Genomic DNA, 24,789 nt, shown 5'->3' with positions numbered 1-24,789 from the left:
CTGACTTTTGCTTGTCAGTATTTAAAATTCTTTAGTAGCATAAATCCAGCTGGAAAAACAATATGTATCTCAATACAACAAGAAGCAAGAAATTTGGCTTGTAGCCTCCCTACTTACTATTACCAAAGCTATTAACTTTGTTAGCTGTAAAGCTGTGTGTAGCTATCTGTTGCCAGAAATAGTAGTTTCATGTTAAGAAAATTACTGGAAGAGATTTTCAGAGACACGGGTTGTGAATACCTGATTTCTGCTAGAAGTTGAAATTAATTGGTCACTTCATTGTTGTTCATGCCTTTTGAAATTTTTACTCTATAGAAATAATAGGAAAATGAGTAGATACATCAGACAGGTTTGCATCTGTTCATAGTATAAAGAGGCAAGCTCAAAACTTGGCACTGTAGGTTCTGTAAGTAACATGAGTCTTTCAGAAGTTTTCAGTTTCATTGCTTTATCTGATTGGCTTAGGAATCTTATCCATGTGGGATTTTTTATGTTATTGGGAATTTATAATATTGTGGAATTATTGATATGATATCAAAATTAGGACAGATTCAAAAGTAGGATCAGCTGAAAATCAGCAACTCCATTAGAGTGCTGGGGTAAACTGAACTTCTGTGCATCTTTTTCCAGTGTCTCCAGAAAAAAAATCATGTTAGTTTCAGTATTTTGAGGAAATTTTTCTTATGTCCCTCAGTACTAAATTTCTTAATTGATAAACTTTTTTCTAACAGCTTATTCAAAGTGGAAAAGGGGAAGCTATTCGAATCAGGTCAATCCTTCGATCTCTAGTGCCAACTGAAGATTTGGTTGGGATTATAAGTATACCACTAAAGCTGTCAACAGTTAACAAAGGTAACTTCATTACTTTTATTAGACCAGTTCATCTTTTCATAAAAATCTTTTGGCACATAAGCCTTCAGTTTTGTTAGAGTTGAGTACAGGCAGGGAACTGTTCTTCAGATTTTAATTAGATATGTATCAATTAGAGCTGCTCCAGTAGAACAGATACTTACTCCTGTGGAGCAGAGAATGTAAGAACATAAGAAATACTTTACAGGATCACACTAATGGGCCATCCACCCCAGTACTTTGTGGCTGTAGAGATGCTATCTCTTTAGATAGAATGTTTAAGCTTGGACTCAGTCCCTTTGTACTTCCACATCATCCAGTCATTTGCTTAGAAAGATTAGAGCGTACTTCCCTGCCTATTAATATCTGTTTCTGGAACTGGTGTCCAAGAACATATCTAATCCCTTTGGAACAATGTCTGTACCCACTAACTCCTGTGGCAATAAGTTCCAGAACTTCACTATTTGCTACATAAAGAAGCATTTTAAGCAACTCTTTTTTTTTTTTTTTTAAACTTATACTCTACTAATTTTAATTAACACCCTTGAATTGTAGTATTTTGGGATTTGGTGTATGGCAGTTCTTCATTCACCTTGTCAGCTACATTAATCATTTTCTAAATCTCAGTGATATCCTCAGTCCTCATTTTGCCAAATTGAAGAATCTCAACTTAGATTCTTATCATAAGATAACTGCTCCATTGCCTGAATCATTTTAGTTGCCCTTCTGTGTACCTTCACTATCTCTGTTCTGCAGTCCTGAAATATGGAAAACAGCTGTGGGATGTACAAAAGACATGAGCAGGTTGTACTGATAATGTGGGCATACAATTGTTTGGTTTATGTATTAATTTTCTATTTTATGTAACAGCAAAATGATGCCCCCTCTCATATTCTGAATACCCCTTTCTGATGGTGCCCAATATCTTGTTGACTTATTTGGTTGCTGCTATACATTGAGCTGATGGTTTCACAGAATTTCAGTGATGACCTCAGGATCTCTTTGTAATGTCAGTTCCAAGTTCAGCATCATGTAAGCATGTCTTTTTTTCTGCAGATGCATTAGCTTAGAGCTGTCTGCATTGAAGTGCAGCTGTCTCTACTTTGCCCACTCGGTTTTGTTAATGATTTAACCATACAGAAGAATTCAGTGTTGTATACAGATTTTTAGGCTCCTTTGTTTGCTTCCTTCTCCAGGTCACTGATGACTCAGTATAGAGTTTGTCCTTGCTTGATTAAAATGTTGTACAAGCATATTGCATTTTAATTGCCTTTCCTGTTTCTTGGAACTGTGCTGTTTATTTCTTCCCTGGCCTTTTCAGAGGAAGTGAAAATCAGGCATATTCTTTTTGGGATTGTCCTGATCTGAAGAAGGTGCTTCTCCACACCATTGTCTTTTCCCTAAATTCTAGGTATAATGTTTCACTCTGACTTCTAATGTTTAGTCCTAGAAGCCTGTTTTTTTTTATTAAGGTGCAGGCTATTTCTGTACTTGTTCATCTTGTCCCAAAAGAATTCCCCCTTTTATAATCAATCTAACTAAATCCCTCTTCTCTACACCACTATCTCACCCGTCCTTTCAGACTCGAGATCTCTGCCTGCCTCCCACAAGGTCCTCCCATAAGGTATAGACAATTTATCATGGAAACCTCTTACACATCATGAAGCCACCCAGCTTAGTGCCTAATACTGCAGTCTCCCACTTCCACTACCTGCTTCTTCATATCCTTGGAGACCCTGTCTACCATAGGAGAATCTATGTGCAATGGGACATAGTGACATAGGGTGGAGGAGTGGTTCTTCTCTTCAGAGATTAGATCCTTCCTTCCCACGTAGATACGGTCCCTCCTCAAGACTTATGTTCTCCTTAGTACCTCAAGGGTTGCCACTGTGGACTTGAGGCAATGCTGCTGTGTTGCTGTAGGACCTATCTGTTTCTCTTACCACTCTGATTCATCCATTCTCACCTCTGGGGAATGAGACTACTCTCTGAAGAGCCAAACATTGTGTACTGTGTGTACACATAGAAAACCTAAACCCAGAGCATGGCATGGACCTGCTGCTCTCTCTGCATCAAACCGTGTAGCTCCCTATCTGTACCTGGATCCCTACCTGTCATTGAGGTTGAAATTGATTTTTTGTCAGTGGAACTAGCAGCCTTCTTAACACTACCTGTTAAAGGGAAGTCAATGAAGACTCTAGAGTTTTCACCCTCTTCACTCTGGAACTCAAAAATAATTCAAAATTGGAGTTCAGAGTGCAGAGGTGTATTGATGATGGTGTTCTTGCTTGTTGTGCGACTGTTGATTCTTTCCTAGAAGCGGTAAACGTGGTTATCCAGGGTGGATTTATTTCCACAAAATAACTTCCAAGATAATCGTACAAACTGAAATTTTCTACAAAGCATAAACTTAATAGAGGATGAGGTTTTTATGGCATATGATCTCCATGTTTACCATTAGTTTCTCCATGTTTCATGGGCTATAAAGTACCAGTCTGTCATTTTCTTCTAGGGCAAAATAACTTTATCCTCCTTCCCCTCCTTCTTTTGTCCTTTTGGTTTCACAAGAATTGTCTGTTCCCCTTTACAGTCAGAGATGGTTTATCTGATACACAGTTAACTTCTGTGTTATTATTGTCTTCTCCTTGGATTCCATGTTCTTTCTAGTCTAGTTTACATGAGACAAAAATTAAAATTCTTAACCTTCTTTGACTTCACAATTACTATATATTTTTAATATTTGCAGTAGTATTTTTCTTTAAATTTACCGTATAAACACCCTCCGTAATAGTAATAAACCAGGTAGAATACTTTGCTGTTCATTCTTAAATTTTAAGAGTGAAAGATTAATAAATTACAAAATAATAGGCGTTTTGAAATAATAAAAAATTAGTATTCTTTTTCAGCATACAAGAAAACTGAACAAGAATGTAATTTTCATTGAACATGTAATTTTACACATTAAATGTAATTATAGTGTCTTTCATTGTCTTGGTATTTCTTGTTTTATCAGTTATCTACTATTAAAAATTGCATTATATATTTGTGTAGATGGCACAGTAAATGAGCCAGACATGTCTGCAAATTTCTGTCCTGATCATAAAGCACCCATGGTACTCTTCTTGGACCGTGTCTATGGTATTAAGGACCAAAGCTTCCTCCTTCACCTACTGGAAGTTGGATTTTTACCAGATTTAAGAGCCTCTGCCTCTTTGGATACAGTAAGTATTTCGCTATGGAGTTTAGATGCAGTGGCTGGATATAGTGGCTCTGTAAGTGTAAGAAACGGAACTCAAGTCAAAACAACTTTTAAAAGGGAAAAAGGTAGTGTAGGCTCGCTATAAACACAAACAGTAATAATTCAGTTACTATTAATTTACAGAGCTTAAGTCTGATCATAAGCATTTGGTACCACCTCATGACACAACAGTGTAATGTAGTTTAAAAACTTTTAATACAGGCTTACATTAATTATACAGTAAGTACATTGGATATACTGTAATAGACCTAAGGATTACTTTTATTTCATGTGTGCTTCCAAGAATTACACTGAAAACTCATATATGTGTAGGTATAAAGAAATTAAATGAGATGAAAAGTGCTACTGAATGCTTCATGGTTTTTGTTAACCTGTTTAAAGAAAGAAGCTGCATATTCCTTTTTTGCTCCTATTGGTTCAGAGTACAGTGGGGTAAGAGATAGGAGATAAGTAGATGACTTGGATTTTCTCAAGTTCAAAAAAATGGCTTTTGTCCTCATGTGTATAGTGGGAATATCATGTTAGCACCCAGCCTCTAAGGGGACTTAAGGAGTATTTCATTATTACATTTTATAGACTTCATATTTAGTAACCTTTATTCTATATGATACTAACAATCATTTACTACTTCATACAGGTTTCTCTAAGTACTACAGAGGCAGCTCTCGCACTAAATAGATATATTTGCTCAGCTGTGTTTCCATTACTCAAAAGATGTGCTCCCCTCTTTTCTGGAACAGAGCATCACGCCTCTCTGGTTGACTCCATGCTTCACACAATATATAGGTTATCCAAGGGACGTTCCCTTACAAAAGCACAAAGAGACACTATTGAAGAATGCCTGCTTGCTATTTGCCAGTATGTATGATACCTGTGTACAAATTGATTTCTTTTGTGCATTATATGTATTTTAATAATTTCTTAAATTATTAAATTATATTATATTATGCACATTCTTTGTGCATAATGTAGAACTGAGATTATTTTATTCTTGCATGAAATAAATGACCAGAGTGTATGATAGGATTTTTTTTTTTCCTAAGAGAAAAATAGATTTGATTTTTCCATTATGGGTACTGCATTATATAAGCTGTCATGTTGATATGAGCTTTATGGTGATACAGGAGGAATTCTGATTATTTGTAAAAACAAAACCCCAGCAATTACCAAAAATGGTCTGGCAAGTCTGACAGTGAGCATGTGTTGGGGATTTAAGGGATCAATGTGTTTGTATTTTTGATTGTTGTTTGAAGAACCTGGCCATAGTTTAAAAAAAAAAAAAAGAAGAAGAAAAAGAAAAACTACCCCGACTCTCCAAATCCTAAAACTGATCCTAAAACTGAACTGAGCACTGAAGTTATATCAGGAATTGAAATGTAGATTTGCCAACGGAATCATAATTCTTGATCTTTGTCATAAACTGTAGTGCTACTTGTCTGTGCAGTGGACTGTGAAATTAGTAATGCATTTTCAGTTTGTGCATAGAGCTGGACCCCTGTCAAAAAGAGGAGATAGTAGAAATGGAAAAGATTCAGAAAAGCCTAACAAGAGGGATTAACATAAGAAATAATTTCACTCCTTTGGAACAGTGTAGTAGGCCAGGAATCTTCAGCTTGAAAATGTGATGACTGAGGGGGAGATATGAAAGGAGCATTTTTACATTGATTTTGAGTCTATAGATCACTGAAATTAAATAGCTAGAAAAGAAATGCTGGGTAATTTATTCAGTCTTCCAGTGGAGATTTATTTCTTACAGGAATAATCATGATGTGTTTCCCAGATCAGTTTCAGTTAGGAGTGTTTTGTTCCTTTTTAGTGTCATATCAGAAACTGTTTTGTTAGGATAATCTTCTGTTTCTTTTGCTTAGATTATCCCCTCTGTGTATTCTGAAAAAAATCCAGCACCCTTCCCTCTGCTGTCATATGGCACGATCACACATGTTGTCTATTCACTTGAGAGTCCAGAAGTAGCACATCTTTCTGTGTTATATTCTTCTATATGTAGATGAGGCATAGTGAGATTCCTTAAGCACCTACCATGGGTTTTTCAAAATACTTTTAATGAGTGATTTGAATTTTAGTATGCAGATTGATTTCAATTTTTATTTCATTTTCACTGGACTGTATGAATTTTACTAAGAACTTATATTTTTTTAAATTACAGCCACTTACGTCCCTCTATGCTGCAACAGCTGTTGAGAAGGCTAGTTTTTGATGTGCCGCTACTCACTGAATACTGTAAAATGCCTCTCAAGGTAAATGCTTTACTTTCTATACGTGCATTCAGCATAAAACTTACTTCACAATAATCTGTCACCATCATGTTTTTAAAAACAGAATGGGGCAGGGTGAAGCAATGTGAAATGACTTCTGAATTGAAAATAATGTTATTGTTTTATAAAGTCTTTCGAACTGAATATAATGATTAAAGGTTTTGTGAAATCTTGCCTAATGCAAACAGTATATAGTAAGTTGTTTATGCAATTTTGTTCAGCAAACTGTTGACTTTTTCACTGCTTCAGCAAAAGAGTATTTGAAAGTATTAAATTAAATGTTAGCATTACCTTGATATTTCTTCTTCTGCTATATGAACTATAATAACTCTTGGTAGGATGCATAGTCCAGGAATAAATTTTGAGTGAAGTCAACAGAGAATAGGATACAGGGAACAGAATTCACCTTTTAGTTTTGAGCAATCTTTAACTGAAGTCTTATCCATCTTCTTGTTCTGTTAATAGAGAATTACAGTTGTGAGATGATAAATAACATTTATTTAGAATTTTTCTGTTGGGTTTGCCTCCTGTTCCTGTTGGGGTAAAAGGGCCTGATCTTAGGTCTGCAGGTCTTTTTATGGCAGAATTGAAATTCTGTCATAGTCTAAAGCAGAGCTGCCAGATTCACAGACATATTCTGGAGCATCAGTAATTTTGGAGCAAAAGTATGGCAAAGAGGGAGTGTTTGATTTGGGTTTTTTTAATTATTATTTTCCCTTCCTAAAAAACATTGCAGGAAAAATTAAAATGTCAAGATTCTAGTCTGATGCTAAAAGAAATTTTAGAATTTCTCATGGGGTAGGAATTTTTAGTTCTAAAGAAGAAATCAGTAGAAATTTGAAATTATGTGGAAAGTGCACCATACATGCTAGCTCTTTAACTGGTATGTTACAGATTGTCTGTATAATAGTTCTTTCCATAGGTTTTTCCAGAGATGAGCAGGCATGGCTAAAGGGGTGTACTGCAGGTGGTTTTTTGCAATGTTTTGAGTAATACTGAGGCCATCAACTACAAATGACAGAAGTAAAATCAATTTGAATTTGTAAAACTTTTAACCAGAATCTATCATGTCCTGTTTTATACCCATTTCATTGTCTCTATTTTTATCCTGTGAGCTAATCTGTACTCAAATGGTGACAATCCTGAAATTTTGTAATTTTGCTATTCATTGTCATCACTGAGAATCCCTTAGCAGCAGTTGGGGATAATAAACTCTTTATACTTCCACAGCATGGGCTTTACTGCTCTCCCAAAAAGAAAAAGAAGAAAAAAAGACCATTTTTATGAGCCATGAGAAATTAAGAGACAGAAATAAATAATAATACTCATGTAGCTGTTTAAACAGATACTGGCAATTCAGACTTCACTAACCAGTATGTTATTTTGTTAAATACTAATGTTTTATGTGCATTTTTATTTTCTTGAAAATCTAGCTTCTGACAAATCACTATGAACAGTGCTGGAAATACTATTGTCTGCCTTCAGGAATGGGAAGCTATGGAATTGCAGCAGAAGAAGAATTACATTTAACTGAAAAACTTTTCTGGGGAATATTTGATTCCTTGTCTCATAAGGTAATGACTGCAATTCACATTACAGTGAATTGCAGTATGGGATGACTATGAAAGCATTACAATGATAATTTACCATGCCAAGTGCAGAAAGTTCCTATTTTAACAATTCTTTCACCTAATATAGGAGATATGGCAATGAATGCTTTTAATGAAGTAACTTTCTAATGAAAAGTTGAATGTTGAATCTTGAAAGATTCTCTCCAAACTAATGAAATGTCAAATCTTTGTCTTGATATACCCATATAGCCTTACACTAGTAATGAGGCAGATTGCTTGCTGCACTAAAAAGTCAATGTTGTCTCCTCTCCTATCCCAGCTCTATTAAACTTTTAAAAATACTTTTTAATGACATAAAATTAATTTTAAGAAATGTATGTATATGCTTGTCAGATTGTTGGTGTATGCACAGTAAATTTACATTGTCTGTTTTCAAACATACACTTGTATTTTGTTAGTTTTCTGGTTATTGCCCAGCTTAAGAAATACAATGCAACATTCTTAGAAATTAACATTTTTCCATTTTCTTGTTCCAAAGTGTGATCTTGGGATTTTTTCACTTACTCATTTTTTCTCCGAGTAAGAAAAAATTACATTTATGATAGGAGAAATGCCCTACTGAGTAAATACTTTTTGTACTTAGATTGGGCTCAAAAATCAAGTTCTCACTATGAACAATAATGAATTTTTTCATTGCATCTCACTGAACTTATGTTCCAGTTCTAATCAATAGATTTAGATGATTCCTTCTCTAGGCATTCTGATTTATAGTATGGAAATGAACATGGTCTCTGCATTATTCTAAAATGGCTTTTTAAGCCTTATTTGTATTCGATTTTAGTGACATTTATGTCTCTCTTACTGCTGTCACAAGTGCAAAGAGTGTCAGGACGGCCTGACACAATGAAATGTTTCCAATTAGTGTGTTTTAGCTTTTTACAGATAAATGAAGAAGATATGTTTCTGCCAATATTGGTGGCCCCCTATAATAGCATTTTCATTTTTCTGTAAATGTTTGTTAGTCCAATGAAAAGACAGTTGTGTAAATCTGCTGAGCTACAGTATTCTCCATTGTTCTGTTTTGTACTGAGATATTTACAGGTTTGGTGTTTTCATGGCTTCCAGCTGTTTAGTGGAAGCAATTTACCCTGTGATCTCACTACTTTTGTTTGTGCCATACACACTAAAGAATGTTGCAACAAAACTAGTGGAAGTTAAAGCCTCAAAGTTTTAGGCATTCCGCTCTCTGTGATATAAACATATAATTTTATCAGCAAGTATTTTCAATGGGCCTTAAAATCATTCTTCAGCATTTTCTTGACACAAAGTGGTCATTCAGATTTATAAAAGCATATAGTCTTTCTATTTCTAATAATGAAGCAAGAGAAATATTTTTGCAGTGTAATTTTTTTTTCCTATAAATGCTTGATCAGTACCTGTGTTGTAACATCAAAAAGATTCCTCTGCTATCTGAGTAAAACTTTATTAAATAATTATAACAACATCAAACTCTTGCACTGTAGTGTTCATCAGTAGATCTTAAAGCCTTTTAAAGCTGTATCATTATGCCCATTTTATAGATGGGGAATCTGAAAGATAGAGAAGAAATTTATTTATTTTTTCGCTAAGCATACTAAGAATGTTGTTTGAGAGCTGGAAGGAGAACCTTGGCCTACAGTGATCTGCTGTAACTTCCTCTAGCACATGTTTTTTATAATCTAGTGTGTAACAATTGACCTTGAATATGTTTCATGGCAAGTTACTAAGGATAAATTCTTCAAATGTAATTCCACCTTATATTTTTATATATCAAGTACTTCTGTGTTCTCTCCAGAGCTAAAATGACTGTTTAGAAGAGCAAATGTGCTAGTTCACCTCTTAGCAGGACAATTTTGAAAAATAATTAACTGACTTTGCTACAGTAAAACACAATTTCCTTTAATCAGCATGATTTAAACTGAAATAGATTAGGGGAAAAGAGGGAGAAATGACAATGGCTTCTGCAGTTAAGATAGCAATTGGTCATTTTAGAACTAAGATAGTATTTTGTAGATGATCATACTTCCATAACTAGGCAAACAACCCTTGACCCTTCCTACATAGGCCCTAACAGCCCAAAGAAAGCTTAAGAGTCATACTTGTATTGTATATACTTATACAAGTGTCAGAATACTCATGTTAATTTGAATAGTCTTAAAAAAGTGTCAAGTTGATATCAAGAAAAACAGATGTCATGCAGCAATAATTTTGCTCTATGCTTAACTTTTAAATGTGCTTTACTGTTCATTTGCATCTTCTAATATTTGTACATATGGCTGCTTGGTTTTCACTAACATTTTGCATGTTTTTCTATTGGATTTTCCAACCAGTTCCTATCTCTCCTGCAGAAGTATGATCCAGAGCTCTTTCGAATGGCTTTGCCTTGTCTAAGTGCTATAGCTGGTGCCTTGCCCCCTGATTATTTAGATACACGAATTAGGTCAACTTTGGAAAAGCAGACTTCAGTGGATCCAGAAGGAAATTTTGATCCCAAACCTGTCAGCACAGCAAAGTGAGTCATATAAATCATAGTGATTTCCTTTCTTTAAATATTTTTATACTATTCCTTATTAACATACTTTTCTCCTCTGTAGGGAGAGTTGGCTGGTGACTAACTTTTTAATGATATTAGTACTTTTCAGAAGGAGTGTAGGGATTTTTGCTTCCTCCTGCCAAATACTTCACTGCAATATATCCTGTTTACCAGATATAAAACATATTCTTCTCAGCACTGTACAGATGTTAAATATTTCTGCATTATATCTGCAGAGTACATAGTAAATTCCATTTTTACTATGTACCCTATTACCTAATAGTTCAAATGTTTGGGATATATACACCTATAATACGTTTGATACTGTCATTATTTAGAGTGTGCTTATGACAAATGATACAAGATCTTCAAAATCTGGTAAGTGATTCAATTGGCCTATTGCCTGATTTTTCTAAAATCTTCACTTAGTTTTGAGAATTGATCTGCAATAACCTGATACGGCAAAACAAGCAGATCATATGTGATGATTTAATAGAGACATGGCCTTCCTAGTAATCTTGTGCTTTTAAAATACAGATTTCTAATACTTTTATATGCAAGAACTGAGGATCACTAGTTGATTCTTGCTATTAAAGTCTTTGCCCTCCATCATTATGCAATGTGAAACATCCATACTGATATTATCCTATATTAAAAATTACCAAGAAAAATACCTGTAGGTTATGGTGAAGCAGGGTTTTTTTCTTGTGATTTCAGTTGCTAATAAGTGCAACTGTTATGTATTTGAAGATTCCCTCTAAATGCTATTATAGCTCTGCTTTGTTTTGTGGCATTTCTTCTAAAGAAAATGGAATTGCAAAGCCAAATATTTGTCTTGTCTTCATCTGGAGGTGAAGCATTTTGATTAGTGCTGTATTATACTGACATTTTTTTCATAAATCAGACTGCAGTAACTTATGATTGAATGACTGTACTCCCCTTTGTTTACAGCCTTGTACTTCCTGAAAAGTTGGAATATATTGTCAGCAAGTATGCTGAACATTCCCATGATAAATGGGCCTTTGATAAGGTAGGAATTATTTTAAGACTGGCAACTGTCAGAAAAGGACTAGTAAATAATACCTGGGGTGAATATTGAAAGAAAAACTGGACAGTTTAACTGATAGGCCCTTGTTTGGAGTGCATTAATGTCTGCATATTTCTTTAGGGTTATGTGGAAGAAATCTTTTGCTCAGGAAACTGCATTGAATTTTGTCACTCTTTCAAAGTAGCCAGAATTTATTAGGACAAAGATTTGAGGGGAATGACAAAGGGGCACTTGGTTTGATTTGGGTTTTGTTTTTTCTTTTAAGTAAAAATATATAGATCATAGCTTCACTTTGCCTGGTAATGATGTTTTTTGACTGGGATTCACAAAGATTCAATTTTACTGCAGCAGCTCTGTGATCTAAGAGAGTACCTGTGAAGTCTAATGTCCTTTTTTTTTATTTCAGAAAATGTAGTTATAGCTTTTCTTTCATTTTAGCTTTAAGAACTCTGTTATGTATTTCCTCTATAATTTTCCAAGGGCTCTGTCAGTGTGTTGTGTTTCTGTTTCACTACTTCAAAATAACTATAAGACAAGACAATATATACTGAGTGATTTTTTATATCTTTTTTAATGTTGCAGTCAAATATTTTATAAAGACCTTTTTAGTGTTACATTTTGCAAATAGATTTTAATGTTAATAAATACAACTTCTAGAGTTAAATGTGAGCAAAATGAAGTTTGATGGAGTTGTTGCAGTTTTTGAAAACTGTGTTGGAAGTGTTTGGATACGAGTAACACATTCAACCCAAGTATGAATTTTAAACCTCTTTCATTCAAGGAAAAATACAGAGGTGGGGTTAAGTAATTTATTATAATAATTAATAACAAATCAATAACAATTTTATAGAGGAGTTATATAGAAATAACAATTCTGTTGTGTGGCGCTATGTATGCAAATTTATAGAGAAAGGTGTACATATATATGGCTATGTAAATATACACACATTAATCTCAAACCATAAATTTCAGTTTAATAAATATTGTTTAAGGTAAAGGATTCATTAAAGTTACGTTCTTTAGTGCCTGATCTGCTAGCATTACATTTTCTTCTCTGCGTTGCTGACTTTAGCCTCCCAGAGAATAAGAGACACTTTTTTTACCTTAGCCAGTACCGTCTTAATGCATGAGTCTGTTTGAAAGGGGCCAATGTATATTAGGCTCAGAGCTGGTTGCATGAGACTTACTACTCACAGATAGCATCTAATCTGTCTGGGCCATGTTTTGTTCCGGTGTATCCACAGAAGGATTTAACAGAAATTTCTTTGGTACTGAGTAGCTATTGGAGTAGATTAGCAGTTCAATATGACAAACTAAACTGGCCAGTTTGCTGTTACTCATCTATGTTGTTCTCATCTTATTTCAGTATATTTATTTTTTTCAGACTAATAGCGGATGGAAATATGGTGTTTCACTGGATGAAAATATGAAGACTCACCCATTAATAAGACCTTTCAAAACTTTAACTGAGAAGGTAATGGAGGAAATTTCGGCTGCAAAGTAGATTGATTTGTGTACTTCTTAAAATCCATTTCAAATATATGCTATAAAAGGAAGAGAGACAAACTAGAATTCTTACAGTTAAGAACAGCAACATCTATATGCTAAAGTGGTTGTTTAGTTAATCTTACACTGTCTTGTATAATTTGCTTCCGTTAGGCAGTCTTCATAGGCCTAGGCCAATTTGTATTCAAAGTATCAATAACACAGGGTTTTTAGGCCTTCATGGATGAGGAATGACTGGCAGCAACTCATGGGTTTTAGATGAAAGTGTAATTTAACATATCTGAAGGCAATTTTGTCTTCAAGAAAGATGGTAGAAAAACTTAAAGAAAACGTAGGAGATGCTTCAGCTGAAAATGGGGAAACATTGAAACTATTTTGAATGCATTTTTTATTTGAATTTCTTGACTAGGCGTGAATATCTTCTAGTTGTCAGAACAGTGAACTGAATTTGAATTCTGTTACATATTTTTGCAATGATTCAGTAGGCGACTCAAATAAATCAATTACATTTGTCCCTCTTTACCACACTTTTCCTGTTCAGAAAATGGAGATGACAAAAACCAAGAGGGATTCAAAATGTTTAATTTCCCAAGGTTTGTAAATTGCTTTGAAATCTTCGGAGAGGAGCTGAAGAATTGTTGGTTGAGTTGTTATTAAAGCAGTTCAGAGAGAATTTTCTGAATTGTCTCAGATTAGAACTTTTGAACCTAAAAATCAGGTCTTTCCGTAAAAACTGTCATGTTAAGTAACTGTCATAAAAATTCTTATTTATGGTAAGAACTGAAACACTTTTATTAGGTTGATTTGAGAAGTTTTAATATGACATACTCAGAATTTTCTTTGCCACAACTTTTCGGATTTTCTATAACACCTTTACTTTTCAAAGAAGTGTTGGAATACAGGCTGTTCCCTAATTTCTTATTGATGGCTGTATTTATATGAAGAGGTGTATAGATCAGTAATGTTCTCTATCCGTGAATGGATATAAATATAGGAAGACTAAAAAAAGGCCTCATGTGCTGATGCGTTCAAATGTACATACTTGCCTAACTAATTCCATTACACTTGTAGTGCCATCAATTTTTTGTTATTTTGGGCTGGAGGATTCAATGAATAAGTTTCCAGATACAAACTACTTTATTGCTCCAGAGCTCACTTGAGTGCTGTTAGTTTGTAACACATATCCCAGCAATAAATGCCACTAAGAATAAAACAAAAAAATTTGTATTTTAAAGCTTCTTTCTCATGTAGAAAGAACTATATTGTGTCTTCAGACATAATATACAAATTCTGTTTACTTTTGTGGCATGTGGCTATTTATAAAGAAGGACAGAGTATTGTTATTGAGTTTTTGCTACTTGCTAAATACAGAGAAATTTTACATTATTTTCTTCAAAGGAAAAGGAAATTTATCGTTGGCCTGCCAGAGAATCACTGAAAACCATGCTGGCCATGGGATGGAGCCTAGAAAGGACCAAGGAAGGAGGAGAGGCAATAATACATCAGCGTGAAAATGAAAAGCTCCGCAGCATATCTCAGTCTAGCCAGGTAAGGCAGAATTGCTTAAATTTACAAAGCAAAAGGCTTGTTTGTTAATTTACTAAGAAATTATACAAAATTATGTTAATTTTATATTCTTTTTAATGAAAAAAACCTTTTAATGTTAGAGTTCTGAGATTGGAAGTCATGTCACTATAATGAAAACTGTGCAGTAACACTAAAGAGGAGATTGCAAAAAGACAAGAACTTTTAAGATGATAATGCTGTCAGAGACCATATCTATTCATTTTCTCAGAAGACCTGAAGAGAGGTTTCATACAGTCATTCAAAGAACACATGGCAGAGTATTTAAAGCCTTTTATTTTATAATAAGTAAATCTAGTAATTTTCTTTTTTGGTCAAACAGGCGGCTTTTGTCAAGATTATAATTATGACTGACAAATAAGATTGCACATTTAATACTTTTTGTTAAATCTACAGGCAAAATTTGCAGGTAATTATATAGTACCTAGCATTTTGATGTGATATAGACTATTTTTTTCATTTGTAGTTTTTTGTAATAGCATGTTGAGACTGCTGCTCAATATGTCTGTGTCTTGGAGCAGGGAAAGCTGTTTAAAACTGTGACAAGTGTTGGGGATTTTTTATTGTACCCCTTGAGGTGAATTAAACACACGTATGTGCTTAAATATAGTGAGATTTAATGAGCAATGCATTGGGCAGAGTCCTACTGCCATAAGCAGTTCTGCAAGGAGCGTGCAAATATGTGTCATAAGCTGATTCCTTATATACATTTGCACCAGCACTGTTCCTGTGAGCATCAGCATCAGGCACCTTAACCCTGTGTTGGGTTCATTCCCCAGCACCAGTTTTGCTTACCAAAAGTGGCCCTTGAGCACTCTGTTACAGGACAATACTGCAGTATTTCTTATCTCTTCAGCAAACTTCACTCCCTTACAGGGAGTCCTTCTGTCACTGGCATCTTTGCTTCCAGCCAGTTGAACGCGTTCTGCATTTGGACCTTCTTGCCCAAGAAGCTGCATAATAAAGACATGATTGAGTAGAGGATTTCAGCACATGTTTAACTTCAGTACATGATTGAAATCACTGATTTATATGTGACCGTTCACATTTAACATATGCCTAATAAGTTTGTTGCACGGGAGCTTTCACACTTTAAACATTTAAAGACTGCATAAATATATCACACTCCTCCTTTTTCTTAGTCTGTAAATTCCACGAGACAATAATCTATTTTAATTTTTTGTTGTGATGTCTTGTCTTTAGTATATGGTTTAGTCAGGCTGTTGCCACACTGTTCTGTCATGTTTTGAAGGCACATCTTGTATGCCTCATGACTGGTCTCCTCTCTTAGGCTGAAAAGCATAGTTCTTAGCAGCTTGCCATCTGTTGCAAATAGAGAGATCTAAGTATCTGCAGCAACCTTCTTATTTCCACATTAGCAGATGTATTCTGTTAATCACCCTGTGTGTCTTCAGCACATTGCAAAACAAAAGGTGAACACAGTTTCTACAAGAAGGTTTAAAAATGTGAATGATTTTTCTCTAATCAGATCAACAACAGAGATGTTGCAGTTGAATATTTGATTCTTTTATCGAAAATAGTTTATCAGAAAATACTTCTCTTTTTTTCCCGCAGGGAAATGGGTATAGCCCGGCACCACTTGATCTCTCTAATGTGGTGCTTTCTAGGGAGCTTCAGGTTTGTATTTGTGTTCTGCATATGTTGTGCTGAAAAGAATTAATAGCTTTGGGTTTTTATTATTGAGGAGTTGAATTTTGTCAGGTTTTATGAGTGTATTTGTGACTGTGGTTGTGATATGCTGTTGTAGAAAGGTGCATGCCATACTATTTACATGTTTAAAGAAGAGACTTCTACTGTTTATCCCATTGGTGCTTCCTGAGTTCCTAGAAAAATTTATCATGAAGCCAGGGAAGGGGTTGTAAACAGCATGTGATATATGTGTATCCTGTGCCTGTGCTGACTTCAAAGAACAGCTGAATACAGAAATGGCATTTAACTGTAATGTTTCTTTACCACAAGAGTGTAGACTTTACTCAAGACAGTAAAATTATGTAGAATTACAGTATTTTTAATTGTCACCTTTTAATTTTGCATCTTGTTTTTTGTGATGGTAATGTAGGGAATGGTTGAGGTAATGGCAGAAAACTACCATAATATATGGGCCAAAAAGAAGAAAATGGAGTTGGAAAGCAAAGGTAAGCCAGAATCTTGTGAACCACACAAAAAAGACAAGGAAAATGAGGGAGAAGAAACAGTCTGAAAGAAGGCAGTGTAAGACAATCAAAATTGAATAGTTCCTTTTTGTACTTGAAGCAAAATAAATCTTACAGTAGACAAACTTACAGTTCTTTCAACTTACTAAAGGTGGAGGTAGTCATCCTTTATTGGTACCTTACGACACATTGACAGCCAAGGAGAAAGCAAGGGACCGTGAAAAGGCACAAGACCTGTTTAAATTCCTTCAAGTCAATGGTATAATCATATCTCGGTAAGTTGCAGATGTTTTTGAGATACTTGCTTACATTCAGTGCACAAACCATAATGATTGCTTTTATCTCACTGCAGCCTGTTATTTATTAACATAATTACCATTTGGCATATCTTCTGTAAATCAGAGTCTTTGTTATTTTTAAGTTCAGAAAGACCCTTCTGAAATAGTGTAGACAGGTAACATTTTTAATAAGTACGTGATCACAGTAAATACAAAATGAAACAATAGTGTAATTAAACGAGCAGATGATTCAAAACTTCTAAATTAGCAGCCAGCAGTGTCAGTAAGGATCATGAGAAAATAAATCTGAGGTCTGATACTGAAACACATCTATGTAAAAGTGCTTTTTAATCCAGTTTTTAAGAAAAATCTTGGTTTGAGTTCTGTGAAGCAGTAAGACAAAGTGGCTATTTTGTGGGCATTTCATCCTTAACTTCTGCTCATGCAGAAGCGCAGACTTCATTAGTTGTACTCTAACTTGAATTGCTGTGTCTGGAAGTAAGCTGGCCTGTGGGGACTTACACTCTCAATGAAATTAAAATAACTTATTATGCTGTATTTTTTGCTTTATATGATGGAATTGTGAGTTACTGTACTATAACTATCATCTTTTATTGTATGTGAAACACCAGAGCACATAGGAAATTGAAATTTTGCTGGCATTAAGCATTTTTGTAAACTAAACTCTATTCATGAACAAATTTTTCTGTACATGCATGAAGTCAGATCTTATTTGTTTTCATTCATTTCTGCTTTTCAAGTCTGTATCTCTAGTGAAAGTATCCACTCAGAAATTTATACAAATTGATTATTAGAATCTGCAAAAGGTAACTTTGTTGGCTTCAACAATTAATAACATTTCTTAAGATATTAGAAGCCAGCTCTAAATATACATTTCTGCATCACTACAGAGAAAAATTCCCTCCTGCCACATATGTAGGCTCTCAGCCTGAAACGAAAATGTAGGTATGCCACCAAACATTTTTATATCCTCCATAATTGCTTTAGAGCCATTGAATAAGAAAAACAGGTTAAGTTTCTGCAAATGAATGGTCCTTTGAAACACCAATGGAATTGCTCAAATATTAGTATTAATATCTCTTTGCAGCTGCAGCTGTTTGGGTTAGGAAGACAATGTTTTCGGTGTTAACTAATGGGACAAGTCAAACTATAGCGTATGGGCGAAGAGTTTGCAGTAATTGTCTATATCAGAGTGAATCAAGATTATCCTCTTCTCATTTTTTTCTTCAGATGAATATATGCGTACTTTAAGTATATATAAAATCTTTTGAAGTACTGATTGCAATTATCACATTTCTAGAATGTCATTCTTAAAGACATTGGACTAATCATTAAAACATGGAAATTCTTTATAATTGGAAACATATAAGCGGCACAGTGTGTGTACTTCACATATACCATCTGCTTCTGTTTTGTTTTTTGCTCCTCTTTCTTTGTTGAGAACACTTTTGAAGCACTTTTGGGTGTTTATGACATACAGATAAATCTCTCCAGCCTTACTCAAGTATATGTTAGAAACAACATGGTATTTTGTTAAGCATCTTTAAACCTCTACAAGTTCTTTTGATGTTGCCTTTGTTATTTAACAACTACCAATGTCTTTCAATATTTAGGAAAGTACATGTAATCTCTTAGCAACCATGACTTACTATAAACACAAAAAGAGAACATTTACAGCGATTTCACTGAAAATACAGATAAATACTTCGTTTCATTATCCTCTGTGAGAGTAAGGCAGCAGGAGATGCCTGTCAACCATACGTAGCTGTTAAGACATACCAAATCATTTGATTACACGTGTGATATATCAATTAATAGGAGGTCATAAAAGTATATAAACTAGGACTCTTCAAATAAAATTTTTTGTTTTATTTTGTTTTCAAATGAAACTGTAAGTTGGGAGGCTAGACTCCTTTTATGTTTATGTGTAAAATGGGACTGGAACACATTCCTTCGTTCCCTGGTTCTGTTCCCCCAGACTGTAACTGTTCCTCACCTCTTACCCATGTTCTGACATGGTCAAGAACATACACTTTAGTATTAGATGGTTTTGTTGTTAAAATTTCTGCTACATCAGCCTTCTCCCACAGAATTACTTTTTTCCTTGGATTCACCTCATAGCTGGGATGGAATAACACCAGGAATAGGGAAATTGAACCTGACAACATCTATGCAGAAAAGCACTTCAAATTCTGCAAATTGAGCGTGAATCAGGAGTGTGTCCTTGTGATGATGAAGGCTGACTGCATACTAGGCTGTATTAGTAAGTGCAGTCTACAGGTTGATGGAGGTGATATTTTTCCCCTTCCATTTTGCTATCATGAGACTGTATCAGGAGTATGTTGTCCAGTTTTTGGTTCACCAGTGTTAAGGAAGACATTGACAAAAGAATTAATCAAGTGCAGGGCCACCAAGATGCTTCAGGGATTGGGATGCATGTCGTGCCAGGAGAGGCTCTGAGGAGAGGCTAGATTTTTTCAGTATTAAAACAGAAAGCTACAATGGGGTTTTACTACTGTCCTCAACTACTTAATGCAAGGTTACAGAGATGATGAGGTCAAACACTATCTCCTCAAAAGTAACAAGTTGTTACAAGGGAAATTCCCGTTAGATATATGAAAATATTTCACCCTTATTTTTTCACAGTGAGGGTGGTCAAACATTATAGTAGGCTCTCCAGAGTCATTATGAGATTTCAATCCTTGAAGATACTCAGTACATTATTGGACAAGGTCCTGAGCAACCTGATCTAACTTTGGATTTGGCTTTGCTTTGAGATGAGACTTGGATCAGCTGACTTTCAGAGGTTCCTTCCAACCTAAATTTTTCTGTGATCCTAAAGAATTTTAGAATTTCAGTGAGGTAGGTTTCATTTGTAGCTAAAATAAAATCTAATATTTTAAATCTAGGCATAGCCAACCACTCATATTTTTATTCCTCTTTTATATCTTGCATGCAGCAATCATTTAGGTCATGAATTTATCTCAAAAAAAAATAATACATGCCTTTCTAAAAAGTATTGCATACTGTTGAAATTTTTCAAATACTTTGAATAGTACAGTAGTTTGTTACTTGCATTTAGGTTTTCATTTAGTAGCTTAAGTCATTTTTACTTCAGTCTTTCATAAAATTCAAGGACAAAAATGAAGTTTAATAGTGAATAATGAAATTAAGTGTAGTACTTAGACTGATTTTGTAAAGCTGTAGTTGCTGACTTCCTAAACATTTGGCACTTTAATCTGCCAGCAGTAGAAATTGAGTGGCCAATGCATTGCTTTGTTAGATTCAAATGTACTTCATTTGTGCATTAATATAGCTCTCTGAAGTTCTTATCCTAAAATACGTGTATTTTTGACACTTTAATCCAAAGCTATTATACCTCTTAGAGAAACATGAACTGATTTTAACATTTCTTGCTATGTAGTTGATAACTAAGAGTTGCTATGGAAGGTCATTTTCTCCTTCTTATGAAAACTTACCATAATTAAAAGATAATAAGGAATAGAATGTTTCATATGTCATCATTTGTATTACTGTCATCATCAATGCTATTTATCTTAATGCTTTCTAAAACAGGGGTCTGAATGACATGGAGTTGGATGCTTCATCCATGGAAAAGAGGTTTGCCTTTAAGTTTCTGAAGAAAATTTTAAAATATGTTGATTCTGCTCAAGAGTTTATTGCACATTTGGGTAAGCTGCAGATTTTATTTTGAAAATAATTAAAATTGTTGATATTTAAATATTTGGATTGATATGTTTAAATTTATAGTGACCACTATTTTTATTGCATTTAAGAAACTTAAATTCTGTCTTTTAATTTGCAAGATTGAATTCTTGGAAATCTGTAACTAGCTAAACTGTTTCTGCTGTTTTATTTGTATTTCAGCAAAACTAAGTTTGCAAGGCTATATCAAAGAGCTATTGTGTTATTTATTATTAGACAGCTTAGTATTCATGTCTGCCTTGATTGTATCCTTGCAGAAGCCATTGTAACCAGTGGAAAAACTGAAAAATCTCCACATGACCAAGAAATAAAATTCTTTGCCAAAGTGAGTGATTTAGTATTTCAAGTAATGTACATATACATTCCATTACACAGAACATAGAAATTTGTTATGTTAGACTGCTTTTCAGGTAATAGAAATATATCTTTCCCATTTTCTTCATGGTAAGTAATCAATTAAATGTTGTTAACAAATATTTCAAAATATCTTCAAAAATATTTCAATATGTTTGTGGGATTCAGATATTTCAAAATATTTCAATATACCTGCTCCTACATGAGAGGGAACATAGAAATTAAAAGGCAGCTTATTTATTACATGAAATTAAATACTGTCACTGAACATATAAATTATTTCTGAAAATTTTTGCCTCGGTGTATCACTGAAGTGCACAGTATCATTTAATTAACAGGAAGAAGTATTCCTATGAATAGTAATTGTACACATTTGTGTACCTAATAAGAAAAATGTTGTCAATAATCAGATTTGAAGTAAGGAACATTTAGGATTTAATTTAGGGCCTTAAAAAAAAACCCAACCTCTCCCTTCATATCTGTACTGGACAGTTATGTAAATAGTGGAGAGGAAGGGTCCTCTTAGTTCAGTGATATTTATCCCTGTTGAATGTGAGAAGAGTAAGCTTGCAATATTAGATCCAAAATAGATAGATCTGTGTAACTCTGTTATTATTTATGTAACTTTTAAGTAAAATTGTAAGACTTAAGATTTTAATTTATATGACTTTGTGTCTGAAATGAGAAAATATAACTGTTACACAACTTCTAAAATTCTTTGAATGAACTTTGACCAATCAGAGCATTGTTGCTACATTTACCGTTGTGCTCTGTGAAAAATACATTTTGTATCTGTATTTCTTAGGTTCTTTTACCATTAGTTGATCAGTACTTTACAAATCACTGCCTCTACTTCCTGTCTTCTCCAACAAAAACACTCAGTAGCAGTGGATATGCATCAAATAAGGAAAAGGAAATGGTAGCAAGGTAAGTAGAAAATTAAGATATACACAGGAGGGTTCTATATAGATAATTAAAGGTCTCTTCTTAGATTAAAGAGGATAGTTCAAAAGCTCAGTTTCCTCAGAGAGAAAGTGAATAGTTCATTCTGTATCAGAATGGCAGTGAATTCCTCATTTTAGTGTTCTTTAATATATAATTAAAGAATTAAGTATATATGCTAGTTATATACATTATAATATATAATTGTGGATGATAACATAAAAAACATTAATAAATGATTCTGCGAGCAGTGGAACTAATAAAACTTAGTTTCTGATGGGTTTGTGTTTCATTGTGGATGGCAGTTTCTGGTTGAAGCTTATCCCACTCTTGGGTCATTTAAATGGTCTCACATTTAAATTTTCAGATAGCAAAAAATGTGAAAATACCATGATACAGCTTTTCAGAGGTAACTATGGATTTTCGCTTCTGTACAAAATTACTTATGCCCCCCCCCCCCAAAATTGCTAAAATTTAATAATTTTTAGATGTCTGTACTGTTTCAGATTTGGTTGGAATCAGCCATTCGACTCAAAGTTATTCTAGAAAACTTAATTAAAAAGAGACAGTTGCCTTTTAATTTATAATGTGTTGCCTTTACAAAAATATGAATTTCATTTTTCTGCAATTAACAGTTAAAAATTAATATTTAATCTGTTTTTAATGATGACTGTCATCTAATATTTTTGTTGCCAGTTTTTTTCTCCCCATTAAAGGTGTGTTGCCAGTTATTTTATTCGGGAAATTTTGTATCATAATCTTTCAAACTGTATTTCACTCTCATGCTTTTTTACTTTAACTCTCAGTTTCTCAAATTTCTTTTGCTTTTCTTCACTATGTTGACCAGAGTTGACTACTTTTTCCAACGGAAGAGTAGATATAAAATTTGAAAGTAAAAGTTACTTACTCATTGTTACATAAGATCAGACCTAGCACAGAACTTCCTAGATTCCATTCTTCAGTTTTTCTTCCAACGTATTTTTGTATTTCTCTAAATTATTACTACCCTTTTGTTTCCATCTTCTAGGTGGGTGGTAGTCCTTATATAGCAGTTGCCCGTAAGAGTGAGTGTTAAGTCCCTAAGATTCTGCTTTACTGAGCTTTCAGATATATTATATACAAATGCGCAAGATAGTCCTCCAGCAGCTGAGAAAGTCAGCTCCAGTTCAGGAGGATGGAAGTTTCATTTCATTTCATTTCAATTTCATGCTTCGTCTCTGAAAACTCCTATTACTTCCCTGAAGTCAGTCAGGTCAGTTTAATAAAGCTAGAAAGATGCTTACTGGCGTTGTACAAAACACCTTTACAAAGGCACATGAATGAAGTTAGATGTCTAGCCTGCATATCTGCTATTATAAATTCAGAAATATCTTATAATTCTTTGTCCATTCCTCATTGAGAAAAGTGATTATCAGTTATTTTCATCTTATTGGAAGTATGGTATTTCCATACTATTGTGAAGATAACAATGACAATCTGTTGTTAGTAAGAGACCATACCAATTTCTAAGGTATATTTGCTTCATTTTGTTACATCCTAATTCCATTTGTAAAGTATGCACATATGATAAACAAGTCTGCCTAGCTGTCTTTGTTTTTAGAAGTTAAAGTAGCCCCTTTAATCTTTAGAGTTGGTGATTTTTCCTTTCTCCTAATTACCCTCTTATTTTGACAGATAGGTTAGATATGCAAGTTTCTGACATACTCACCAGAAGCTCTTCTAGTCTGTATATATTTCAGGATTCATCTTATCATCAGCAGTGGCTAAACACAGATTTATTTATTTACAAAGGATATCTTCACAAATTGTTTTAAATAGTATGAAGATTTGTAACGTTCGTTTCCTGCAGAATGCCAAGTAAAACTCTAAAATGTTACTCAGATTTTCTTGTTCTTACAAAAAAAATTCTTATTCAGAAATAATAGCCATAAAGAATGACTCAACCATATAATATGCAGTTGTTGGAAACCACTGTAATCAAAAGAAAGTTTCACGTTTCAAGTTATCTCTGAAGTAGTGAAGCTTATAAAATGAGATCATTCAGAAGCTTCAAAAAGTTATTCTGCTTAATGCAGTTATTTGACTGACTGTTATCATCATGTATGATTCAAAATACACTTTCCAGGAACTACGTTGTGTTTTCTTTTTCATATTCCTACTATCTTTACCTCATATTCTAAATAAATCTTTAATCTTTGTCGTGTCGTGTCTTGTCTTGCTCTTTCTGTTCTTTTCTGCTTTAGCCTGTTCTGCAAACTAGCTGCTCTTGTTAGACATAGGATCTCACTTTTTGGTAAGTTGTTAAGAAAGATCTTGATAAAGTTAAAAATATAAAGAATGTGTAACCATTGCTGCTCTCTTACCTGAAGCTTTTCACAAGCTATAGGCAAAATTCTATAAAATTATGCATAAACTTCCAGTACAATTAGTGAGTGCATTGAACATGGCTCTGAAGCTAGCAGTTAATAGAATATGTAAAGTGTTGGAGCAGGAAGAAACAGCAGCTTCCAGGATTTTCAGACTCCTTTAAAAAAATCTCATGCCTTTGCAGTTACTTTTAGCTTTTCAAAAGTCATCTTACACTAATTGTTTTGTTTTCTGTCATCCAGCTGTTGAATCCAATAGAATAATT

General features: G+C 34.0%; 1 protein-coding gene across 1 annotated transcript in view; it reads left to right on the top strand.

The window, feature by feature from the left end:
* The window catches only part of RYR3 (ryanodine receptor 3), a 269,121-nt gene that overhangs the window by 167,491 nt on the left and 76,841 nt on the right, over nt 1-24,789 (top strand). Inside the window, 16 exon segments of the mRNA XM_009320984.1 lie at nt 732-852; nt 3,901-4,070; nt 4,746-4,966; nt 6,273-6,363; nt 7,815-7,955; nt 10,340-10,503; nt 11,476-11,554; nt 12,957-13,046; nt 14,477-14,626; nt 16,238-16,300; nt 16,743-16,818; nt 16,988-17,111; nt 20,712-20,827; nt 21,119-21,186; nt 22,021-22,142; nt 24,401-24,450. Of these exon segments, the coding sequence (XP_009319259.1) occupies nt 732-852; nt 3,901-4,070; nt 4,746-4,966; nt 6,273-6,363; nt 7,815-7,955; nt 10,340-10,503; nt 11,476-11,554; nt 12,957-13,046; nt 14,477-14,626; nt 16,238-16,300; nt 16,743-16,818; nt 16,988-17,111; nt 20,712-20,827; nt 21,119-21,186; nt 22,021-22,142; nt 24,401-24,450 (1,846 nt within the window).

The sequence above is a fragment of the Pygoscelis adeliae genome, unplaced genomic scaffold (assembly GCF_000699105.1).
Source record: "Pygoscelis adeliae isolate BGI_AS28 unplaced genomic scaffold, ASM69910v1 Scaffold3, whole genome shotgun sequence".
Classification (NCBI taxonomy): Eukaryota; Metazoa; Chordata; class Aves; order Sphenisciformes; family Spheniscidae; genus Pygoscelis; species Pygoscelis adeliae.
Note: the sequence above shows the minus strand (reverse complement) of the source record. Positions and strands in the feature narration are given on the sequence as shown.